The sequence below is a fragment of the Pseudorasbora parva genome, chromosome 18, assembly GCF_024679245.1.
Source record: "Pseudorasbora parva isolate DD20220531a chromosome 18, ASM2467924v1, whole genome shotgun sequence".
Lineage (NCBI taxonomy): Eukaryota > Metazoa > Chordata > Actinopteri > Cypriniformes > Gobionidae > Pseudorasbora > Pseudorasbora parva.
Genome location: NC_090189.1, coordinates 12,040,891 through 12,053,260, shown reverse-complemented (window position 1 = coordinate 12,053,260; position 12,370 = coordinate 12,040,891). Strand labels below are relative to the sequence as shown.

The 12,370-nt window shown below is 35.5% G+C and overlaps 1 protein-coding gene across 6 annotated transcripts in view; it reads left to right on the top strand.

Moving 5' to 3' along the window:
• nedd4l (NEDD4 like E3 ubiquitin protein ligase) overlaps positions 1-12,370 on the top strand; it is a 100,789-nt gene that overhangs the window by 77,344 nt on the left and 11,075 nt on the right. For all 6 annotated transcript variants that reach the window (XM_067423635.1, XM_067423634.1, XM_067423632.1 and 3 more), the window contains 4 exons: positions 1,054-1,251; positions 3,291-3,368; positions 8,624-8,678; positions 10,871-10,929. In XM_067423635.1, the coding sequence (XP_067279736.1) occupies positions 1,054-1,251; positions 3,291-3,368; positions 8,624-8,678; positions 10,871-10,929 (390 nt within the window). The remainder of the gene's footprint in view (positions 1-1,053; positions 1,252-3,290; positions 3,369-8,623; positions 8,679-10,870; positions 10,930-12,370) is intronic.

Sequence of the window (12,370 nt, the reverse complement as noted above, 5' to 3'; positions counted from 1 at the left end):
TAATGGCCTCCGCTGTGAAGAATGACTTTGCTAATGGAATAAACAATAGCTCTTGTAGCTAATCTGCAGATGTTGGGATGGGGGAATACGTGTCTTATGTTCGCTCTCATAGCAATTATTGCTAATTACAGCCACACACTTCTGTGCAAAAAGCATGGCAGCTAACAAAAAAGGCATGGCTGTCTGGTGTGGAAGTGATTGAAATCCCTGTGTTTCTTTCTGACTCGGCTTGTTTTATGTAATTTTTTGTAACATATAATATATTTTATTTATGATAATATTATAATTATAATTGTATGCATTATAATATTCTTAATGATGCTGTAAACGTGTGCTGTTCCTATTTTTTTAACATGTCTGAAGAATATAAAAGTTTCAGTAAAGCAATAAGCTTTTGAAAGTAATAAATATAAAAAAATATCCCATTTTAAGTGGCATTTCTATGAACTTGATATGCTTTGTCAGTTGAGAGCTGATTCATTGTAGTTCATGTTCTGGGATTATAAACACTTTGGGAACACGGTTATTTAGCGTGTTCTCATATTATTCTCTTTGTTAGTTTAGCTTTTAGAAGGAAAGAATACCCAGAGTTCATTTGTCAGATAAGCATTTCTGACTAATCACATGACAGGTGGTAAATTTTCCACATCTGAAGTCAGATGATCTGTGGAATACTAGGTAAACATTTCACAAAGGTTTGAAAGTTTACAGAAAGAAATATGGTCTTGTATTTATAAACAATCAGTCACACAGGGGCGTGTGAATTTTAATTACACTGTTGAAAGGGAGATATTTGCTTTGGGGGAAAAAAGAGAAGGGGAAAAGAGCAAGAAGAGGTGAAATGGAGGTGAAATCCTCTGTGTTGTGCACTAATTAAAATTTTGCAGGATTAAATAACAGCATGCCATCTCATTAAGACGCTCTGCATTTTTCAAATCTTTAAAAAAGATTTTACACCTCCCATTCATAAGTCTTTCTTGCACAAAACATTTCTAATTGATTATACATAAAACCTGTAAGTCTGATAACCGTTAAATCTGTTTCCTGTTGCAGGGAGCCAATAACGCCCAGATACGGCGAGCCGTAAAGGACACGTTTTCCAACCCTCAGTCCCCACAGCCTTCTCCCTACAGCTCACCTAAATCCCAGCATAAAGCAAACCAGAGCTTCCTGCCCCCTGGTTGGGAAATGAGAATCGCGCCCAACGGACGGCCGTTCTTCATTGACCACAACAGCAGAACCACCACATGGGTAAGACAAACACTCACAAAATCTGTTCCAAGTTAGTTGCATAATCTCATACTCGGATGAGGCACTTTTTGAATAAGTACTTACTTTGTGAGTGCTAATAAAGTATGTTCTAAATAGTATGAATATGCATAGTATGAATGTAATCCAATGTGATGAGCTCAAATGCAAACAAATGCAAGAAAGATGGCCACAAGTTGAGAGAGATTAAATGTTGGCTATACATGTATCCAAAAAATCGCTAAAAATTCTAAATAAATCTGTACTGTTCTACACAAAATGTGCTATTTATTTTTATTCCTAGTATCATGCTGTTATTTTAGTAGCACTGTAATTGCCAACTCTGTTGATGTCATAAGTGCACTGTATTTTGTAACGGCTCATAAGGTCTGGAACAGAGCTACAGTTTCATTTGCTGACGCAACTATGGTTCATGCACAGCTGTGATCATCTATTTATATATCAGCATTAAGTATTTGTTTACTATGATACAAATACCATCAGCAGTTTTGACCTGTTGTTATGCATGCTTACTTAATGAATAATGAATATTATCATATATCATTACTATACTTGTATTACTTAAAATGTATATAATTTAATAATTACTATAATATGTTAATTATACTATATTATAATAGTTGCTGTTGTTGTTATTATGCATGTATAATGAATCATGAATATTATTTAATTAATTATAGTCATAGTATCATATACTTTTATATACTATACTTTCATTACTTAATGTGTATAATTTGCCAACCATTACTAATCTTCCGTCAGGGTTATTATCATAAACTAAAACTATAAAAATCCATCTTCATTACTTTAGATAAAAATGAGAACTTGTTGAATCAAAATATATTTGATTAATATTTTATTTCAGTTAATGTTTTTTTTTTTTTAGTTTGTTAAAATAATAGTAAAACTAAACAAACTAATATGTAATAAACTATTAATAAGATAATAAAAATGACAGAAACAAAACAAAATTATAAATATAAAATGTAAAAAATGTAAAATGTAAAAAAAAAAAATCAAAATTAAGAACTGTATTAGTATGTCAATAACCAGCCCTTAATACAAACAGACAATTATTATTATTATCATCATTATTTTAATATATTTAGTGGTTGCTGTTTCATCAGCATTTTTATATTTTTATTTGTATGTATGTATGTATGTTTTTTGTTTACCTTCATTAAGATGCATGAAAGGTTTTTGGAAAACATGCACACACAAACACACACCTGTTTTCCATGTTTTATGATTTTTATATTGTACAAACTGTATATTCTGTTCCCTTACACTAACCCTTCCCCTAAACCTACCCATCAAACAAAACTTTCTGCACTTGTACATTTAAAAAAAAACAAAAAAAACACACAAAACACTTCCACATGGGGACAGAAACATTTTTTTGTCCCCATAATGTAGGATTTACCAGGAGACACACACAGTCTTGCTCACAATTGCACACTTCACTGCCCCATACAGTATCAGGAGGGAGGCCCTGGGTGATGCATGTGTGCCTCACTCAGAATCAGTGTGCCACCTGGTGTCTGACAGAGGATCCGCAGCTTCTCCAGCGCCCTAATTTCCCCCAGCACAGACTCGCCTTTGTCCATTTCTGCCGGATGTGTTGCATCCTCTGTGGAGGTTCTTTGTAATTGGACAGGTTTAAAATGAAAACAAATTGGTTTTCTCTACCAGGCATTATTAACTCTTGGGTTTTTTTCATGAGTTTTTAAAATAGTACATGGTGATTTAAAAAGTATGTCTTAATTAAATTCTTCTAGTGGTTTTGAAATGTCCACAGAGAAGACAAATTTCACTATGTGTAATTACTGCATAATCTCCCCAAGGAGATGTTAAAAAAATACAAAAAACATAATCATTCCAGTATTACTTCCTTATTGTCTGAAGAAGTGCATTTTGGCAGCAGACAGCGAAAGCAATTTACTGCTAAATGAGGATAAAACCTTCTGGGAAAATCTGAGCATGTGTCAACCTCTCTCTCTTTTTTCTTTCTCTCTTTTCAGGAAGATCCACGCTTAAAGTATCCCGTTCACATGAGGACAAAAGCATCCCTAGACCCTGGTGACCTCGGCCCACTTCCTGTGAGTATAAAAAGAGTGGCGTTGAGCAGTATTACCCACAATCCCAAGCTCTTTCAACAGCCTCGCCTGACATGTGTCCTTGTTTGTGGCACGTCAGTGCACGGTCATGAAACCAAGCCATATCGCACAAGAATCGCGAAACTAATTCAATCTGCAAAGCAAAAAATAGGATTAAGTCTGACACAACAGCCACGACGAATGACACAACAGAAACTTGGCTGCAGTGTTTCACGGATTTCTTTGTTGATAAAAAATACATTCCCAACCCTAGTTATTTAACATTTACACACAGAACAATGCTACAAAAATCTGACAGTGGATTAGCTCATCTGTTTACATATAATGCAACTTCCATGTCCAAGAACAGCCCTAAAATCTGGCCTTGATAAGTGCCAAAATTGCCTTTGGCAAGTCAATGCGATGCACACCAGCTGGGTGGTAACTTTATAAGGAACATAATACAACTGACAATAACAGAGATATGCAAGATTTACTTGTTTAAGAAAACAGCTGTTGTGACGTTAGAAGTGTTTTTTTCTTTCGTTGGAACTCCATGGCTGTGTTTACACCGCAAGTCTTAAAGGTGCAGTGTGTAATATTTATAGAGGATCTATTGACACAAATACAATATAATATACATAACTGTGCTTTCGGTGTTGTACTTTCAGTGTTGTACCTTACATAATGTACCATTATGTTTTTTTTTTTACCTTAAAATGAGCCATTTCAATCTCCATACACTGCAGGTCCCCATACATTGAAGTGCGCTGCCATGCTTCTAAACTAACAAACTTCTCTACAGAGCGCTAGCTGGTTCAAAGGTTAGTTCACCCAAAAATGAAAATTATTTCATTAATTACTCACCTTCATGTCGTTGGACACCCGTTAGACCTTCGTTCATCTTCAGAACACAAATGAAGATATTTTTGTTGAATGCTGATGGCTGAGAAAGGCTTCAAAAAGGCCCCCATTGGCATTCAGTACATTCCCACTCACAAGACCCATAAAGGCACTAAAAACATCGATACAAAGTCCATCTCACACAGTGGCTGTACAATCATTTTACAATGCGACAAAAATAGTTATTGTGCGCACAAAAATCAAAATAACGACTTTATCCACCAAGTTATTGATGTGAACTCGACGCATGCGTGAGAATATGACGCAGATCCACCGTTCAGATACATGACCCAAAAGAGGAGGAGCGCCGCTAACGTGTGCGTTCACATCCGAGACCTACACGGAAGACAATAACTTGGTGGATAAAGTCATTATTTCCATTTTTTTCTGCACAAAAACTATTCTCGTCGCTTTGTAAAATGATTGTACAGCCAATATAGTGAGATGGACTTTGTATCGATGTTTTTAGAGCCTTTTTGGGAATGTGCTGAATGCCAATGGAGGCCTTTCTGAAGCCTTTCTCAGCCATCAGCTTTCAACTAAAATATCTTAATTTGTGTTCTGAAGAAGAACGAAGGTGTTACGGGTGTCCAACTACATGAGGGTGAGTAATTAATGAAATCATTTTCATTTTTGGGTGAACTAACCCTTTAATGGTTTTAAAAAACAATTAAAAAATATTTATATAATTATTTGTTGATTATTTGCTAGCATGTAACGAAACCAGGCTATTGCTCATACATTTAAAAAAAATCATAAATAAAGCAAAGCTGTTTTGTATATACAATTTACAGATCAGAGGTTAAAAAACAGTTTCTGTTTTCCTGGAAGTTTCTATGTTTGCACAATTTCTTAACTATAAAAAAAACTGAAGAAATCAGATATACGTGTTTAGACGCAGGTCAGACATCAGATATGTATCCGATTTAAACACATTTGGAAAAGGCTCAGATCGGATGCAAAAAAATGGATCTTGTGTGGATTTTTGTGTTTACAAAATTTTTTAAAATCGTGTTAAAAAATGTAGATTTTACCTGAAGAGTCAGGCATATCTGCCATAAGAACTTTTTGCAAATATGCAAAAAAAAAAAAAAAACATTCTAAATAAATGTATATATAAAAATTATAACATTTTTTAACTCTGAACTTAACTTAAACTTTGAACTTAAAATCTTTTTGAAAAAATGCATCCCTGGTGATTCTGTAGCACAAAATGATCTCCATCGTGTTCACCAGTGAGCACTATTTTTCTTTTTTGTGCATATATAAGAACAATTTGTCTTTTGATGCATCTTCCGTTAAGCAAGCGTTGCAATATGCATCTTGCATAATAAGATTAGACATAATAAGAGAATTTTGAAGAAGCTCTTTTTTAATTAGGTTTTTTCCACCTTGGAAACTGGTGTTTGGTAATCGCACCTTCTCTTCTCAGGTTTTCAGTGGGAATATGTGCCAACTAACCGGCAAACAGGCACTTATCTAATAAACATCTATTTTTGTGCATGATTTCATGTAATGTTGAAATTTTTATACATATGCATGTAAAGTACATTTAATTTTAGCAAGAATATGCATTTCTGTGGCTTTAAAACAGATGTTGGATATGATATATTTAAAAATCAAAAATACTTTGTCCGTCATTTAAGTATAATTTTTACTATAGTGCTTATTAATATTTTGAATTGGCTTTTTTTTAGTTTTCATTTTTTTGTAGCATTTTATGTGCTTTTTATATGGAATATACGTTTAGATTTAGATTATAATCTACTATATGAATATATTTATATTTAGCTTGAATTAATTTGTTTTAGTAAATGTATTACTTTCAGTTAATAGACAGCAACATCACTAGTTTGATCAAGTTTATCATCTGATAATTGTTTTATTTTATTTCAGCTTTTAGTTAACAAATTTAGTTTTTTTAATTTTAGTTAACAATAAAACTGATTATTAGCACATTTTGAATGATTTTTCTTCTTTTTTACGCTGTCTAAATGATTCCCCCTGTATTTACTGTAGTGCTGCTGTCTCACAAGCTGGTGGTGTGTGTGTATGTGTGTGTGTGTGATTTCTCTCTGGTCTTTCGGTGGCGTGGGGGAACATGGTGCGCTCTGCGCTCGATGCTGTTTGTGGCAGAATCTTCCAGAGGAGGTCGGTCCTCTCTCTGCCTGCGTGTTTACCTGCCTGCCCACCAGCCTGTCCGCCCTCTGACCTCTCCACCCCTTCTTATCATTGCTGGCATGGATGACTGTCCCTATTTTTCCCTTCTGTTTTACTCCCTCGTTCACTCTTTCTGTCAGTCTTTGCTTTTCTTGTTCTGATTTTCTTTCCTTTCCACTTCAATAGAGCTCAATATTGTCTTTTTAGCAGGTAGCTGTGAATATATTAATGTATTTAGCTTGGTTCCAGAAGTATTTATTCCCATTCATTTTCTTCATAGGTAGCTGTTTATTTTGTTTATTATGTTTAATATTTAATTGTCAGGAAAAAGCTATTTAATTAGTTTAAATAATTCAAATGAATGAACTTTTCATCCCATAAACCTTTATGAATAATGTAAGTAAAAAGGACTGTTTTTTTTGGTGTAATTTTTATTGTCATTGTCTTTCATGGCCTAGTGCTACAACATCCCATAATTATCCCATTAATATGACCTAGGTTCTGCTAGCCTGCCTGATTAGCATTTCTTTGGTAACTTCTCTGATATGTGCATTGTGTAGTACTTTACTGGGAATTCGATTATTAAATATGATTTTGTTCAAATTTTTAATCAAATTAAAATCTTTTATTTTATAACAGTATGCACATTTATTAAAATATTGCCTGAATAGGAACATTTACTGGTTTGTTTTATATAGTAATAGATGAATTTGCTACAAAATGTAGGTTTTTGGTTTGCGACCCACCAGATATTGCACTGATGGTGTATGCGATATTCACTTTACAATTCCAACTCTAAGTAGATTTTTTGAAAAATATTGTTGATAAATTTACTAACCATAACGTTGAGATTTTCAATGGGATTTGTACTTCCAGAACCCTTATTGAGCTCTATTTGTCTGTTGTATATTAGTCTCTGTTCATCTCTTTGTCATTTCTCCAGTGTACTGTTTTTCTCCATCTTTCTCTCCTTATATTTCTTTCTGCACATATCTCTTTCTGTTTGTGTTGACCATCCATCCACCATCCGTCCATCCATGCATCCATCCATTGCGATCATCCATTCATGCATCCATCCATCCCTCTATTGCGTGCATCCATCCATCCATCAATCTTGTGCAGCATCCATCCATCTCATGCAAGCATACGTCGATCCTCCATTACATTCATCCATCCATGCATCCATCATCCCTCCATTGCGTGCATCCATCCATTGCATGCATCAATTCATCCATCCATCTCATGCATCCATCTATCCAATGTGTGCATCCATCCATCCATCAATCTTTGCATCATCCATCCATTACATGCATCCATTGTGTGTATCCATCCATCTCGTCCATCCATCCATCGATCCATTGCGTGCATCCGTCACTTCCGTCCATCCATCCATCGTGTGCATCCATCATCCCTCCATTAGGTACATGTATCCATCTCTTGCATCCATCCATTCATTGTGTGCATCCATCCATCAATCCTTCCATAATCCATCCATCGCATGCATACATCGTGTTCATCCATTCATCGTGTGCATCCATCATCTCTCCATTAGATACATATATCCATCTCTTGCATCCATCCATCCATCCCGAACATCTATTGTGTACATCCGTCACGTGCATCCATCCATCCATCTATCAAGTCCGTCCATCTTGTGCATCCTGTGCTTCATTCGATACCAGTTTTGGTTGATGCCCGTTCAGCACGAGAGCCATAGTGTTGCGCCTGTCTTCAGTGCTGGCTCACAGTCTCTCAGTCGTGAACGAAGGTCTTGTCCTCTCTCCGGATCCCATGTGTGGGTCGTCAAACAGCTTCCCTTGATGTTGTGGGTTATGAATTGTTGGATGTGTCTCCCTGGCTGTGATTTTTGTCAGGCCTGGCAGTTGCCTGTGATGTTGGTATCGACGTGGGTTTGCAGGTCTCGGGTCTCCTCTCTGAAAAGAGGGGCAGTTTGTGAATGCGAGTGTGTTTGTCAGAGCGAGAGTGAATAAATAAGCTCTGTTCTGCATGCCAGTGGAACCCTGTCGTGGAAGCTCTCCCACACTGAATCAAGGAATCTTCATATCTTTCTGTTCCTTCCTCCCGTCACATTATCTGTTACAGTTATTGTGTTGGTGTACGAGTGGTTGATCAGGTCTGGTGGTGTCGCCTAGTTTAAACATTTAACATCTTTCTTTCTCTCTGAATCTCCACAGCCTGGGTGGGAGGAACGAGTGCACGCAGACGGAAGAACCTTTTACATTGATCACAGTAAGGACACACATTTCTTGACAGAATAAGCAGACATATTTGGTATTTGTTGGAATGATGGATTACAAACTTTAAATGCTTAAAAGACAGTGAAAAAAATCTGTACGATTTTTTTATGTTTTTGAAAGGCTAGAAACAGCAAAATTGTGAATTTAAAATGCTTACTTAATACTTAAAACGTAATTTATTCCTGTGATGTAAAATCAGCATTTTCAGCATCATTACTCTAATATGATGAAGAAACATTTCGTATCATTATAATAGTTAAAACATAGTTGTGTTGCTTAATATTTCTGTGGAAACCTTGATACATTTTTCAGGATTCTTTGATGAATATATAAAGTTCAGAAGAACAGCATTTATTTGAAATAAGATCTTTTGTAACATTATAAATGTGTTTACTGTCAAACGTAATCTTACAAATATAGTGTATATAACACTAAAATAGTAAAATTACATTATTTTGCTTTCTACAATCTCTACAATTTTACAAATGATATTTTATCAATCAATCAATCAACTTTATTTATAAAGCGCTTTTACAATGACGATTGTGTCAAAGCAGCTTCACAGTGTCAAACAGGATAATATTGCAACAAAATTTGATTTGGCTGTACAGTCGTTCTGGAGAAAACCGTGATGTTATCAGCTTATTTTCATTTGTCATAGAACACCAATGTTGGCAGATCAGTATTATAGTTTATAGAATTAAGTAAGACCTAATTAATTAATTTTATTTGTATATTAAGTTGAATAATTTGGATCATAATTTTTGTGTCCCCAACTGAGCAAGCCAAGGACGACATTTTATTTTATGACAGTAATAATTTTTTAACAAAAATAATTTATTAATGTACATACAGTGCTGATTGAATATCTGAACCGTTCAGAATGTTCTATATTTCTGCATGCATATGACCCAAAAAATCCTAAACTCAGAGCTTGTTTGTATATGCATTCACCTTCACAATTTCTCTCTGAAATGATGATCATGTTGGGTAAGTACTCTGTGTATCATTAAATTATTTTATTTTTTTACAACACTGCAAAGATTGTGTATTCCAGCGCGCGTGCAGACAGGGCTGCCAAGTTTTTACAACAAAACCCGCCAACTACTAGCCCTAAACAATAGCTTCACGGGGGGTTCTCCGGGGGGAAAATGGCGTTTGGGGGGTAAAATGTGTGTTATTTTGGCAATGTTGCCTGCTAAAATTCGCACTCATGGGTCTATATATCACATAATGGTCGCGTCAACCCGCGGACATAGAAAACAACCCGCGGGGAAAAAACGCCGACTTGGCAACAGTTGGACACTTGACAATGCGTCGCTTCGTTGCTCTGATTGGTTGTAGGTCCATCCAATTGATGTCTTTCCTGGTTCGGTTGAAACACGTGGAGCCTAATTTCACCTTCAAATGATCTTCTAATCCTAGAGCTTTACATACTTTTGCCACTCACAGATATGTAATATTGGATAATTTTTCAGAATAAATAAATTACCGTTTAATATTTTGTCTTATTTAATTGATTGAGTTCTCTTTGTCTACTTTTAGGACTTTTATGATGATTTGATGATGTCATATTTATGCAGAAATATAGAAAATTCTAAAAGGTTCACAAACATCAAAGCACCAAAGATCCATACATCACTATATACTTTGCTGTGCAGCATATTTTCCATCTACCGTTGAGAATATTAATCCCACCTGCCTTCTGTTATACACATACAGTAAAGCTGCTTTCAGTCACATAAGCTCAAGTTTCTATTTGTTATTTTGTTTCTGTATTCTGTGCCATGAGATCAATAACTATTTAGATGTTTAAGGTAACACGAGTTGTGAGATCATTTTACTCATGCATCAGTAAACTCAGGCATACCTTCAGTTGTCCGTCCCGGACGCACTCCACAACACAGGTGTGTTCAACCACTGCTGAATCGGCTGCTACGGTCGATACACACCTGTTCTGTTTGTCAGCTACATTCACAAATGACTTGACATTCACAAACATTGAAATGTTTGGCATTTTTCCAGTGGTGGGTGCTGTGCCTTCTGTTGAACCACTTCATTGAAAGTTTTTTCAGTGAAAATGTTGCTTCAAAATAAGCAGAACATTTTCTGTAAATATAATTTGTATCAAATAGCACTGAAAAAAGTGAAGTGAGCTTATGATATTCATCTTCTTCCCCTCAGACACCAAAAAAACACAGTGGGAAGACCCTCGCCTTCAGAGTCCTGCCATAACTGGACCCGTGAGTGTGCTTTTAGTCTCTGTCATAATCTTTCTCTTATTTATGTTTCCGTTTTCCTCTAAATCATTTTTTAGCAAATATTGGGTGTACAGGAATACAGGAATAACCAGTGATGCCAGTAACGCGTTACATAGTAACGCGTTACTCTAATCTGACTACTTTTTTCCAGTAACGAGTAATCTAACGCGTTACTATTTCCAAACCAGTAATCAGATTAAAGTTACTTATCCAAGTCACTGTGAGTTACTATTTTAGTCATTTTCCTTTGTAAAAACCGACAGCTTATCAAAGTTCTCAGCCCGAGGGCTGGAGCCGTGTTTTTTATTTATTTATTTTATTTTTTACATTGTTGCAGCCATTAAAATAGTTCAGTTTTGTTTTTAATGTCAAAGTAGTTATTTTTCGTTTCGTTTTTTATTATCCTAATTTTGTTTGTTAAATTAAAGTTTATATAGGCAAGACAATTCAAGAGTTGGTTTGAGAGACTAGGCTATTAAACATGCGGTTAACTCACTGGGTCGTCACATAAAAAAATTAAAACTTTAATTTAACAAATAAAAATTGCTCCAAACATTTTTCTAAATGAACTTAAAAAATAAACGAAACGAAATATAACTAATTTGACATTAAAAACAAAGTAGGCTAGTTATTATACCACCACAAAGGCATTTCTGACGAGCTGAGGCAGCTGATAGATTAGCCTACTGCTCACAACATGCTCGCAACGGTGCTCAAAAAACCCGAAACGGGCTACACAATCTAAACAAAAAAAAAAAAAAAGTACAGGCAGGTTGTCTTATAGCCTACCTTACACTTCAGCAAAATTAATATAAATCCGATCTTCAATTCCCGCGGTATATGCTCATTTAACGGAGTTCACATCAAAGCAAAAGATTCCAGCATTTTATTCAGCAGCTCATTTCAAATTCAAAGATCGCAATATGAGAGAGAGAGACCTAAGCACTGGTAAGATCATTAGTCTCATTATTTTATATTGAAGATGATTGTGTTTTGTGTGACTTATTTTAAAGTTTCATTTACGGCCATATGCGTTGGCTTGCTTTACTCATCTGCAGCGATGTTGCAGTAGCACCGTCATATCTATCTGACTACAACATAACACGCTCTCACACATTTATTTTTTAATTATTTGCCAGGAGTAAAATTTACACATGTGGTTTAAACAACCAGATATATTTACATTTGTCCGGTTTAGTTTGAAATGCTTTCATGCACCTTCTGAATTGGTTTGTTTGAGTGATCGGAATTAAATACGTCTGGAAAGACTCTCAGAAGGCATTTAGGCCTACTCCTGGTCATTTCGCAATCAGATAGATACCTGGTCAGAGAAAACGAATGAAGGAACCAGTTGTAAAAAGGCCATAACTCTAGCAGCTGCTCTGAAGAGACGGACTCTTTAACCCTGCGCGAGCCATATCTT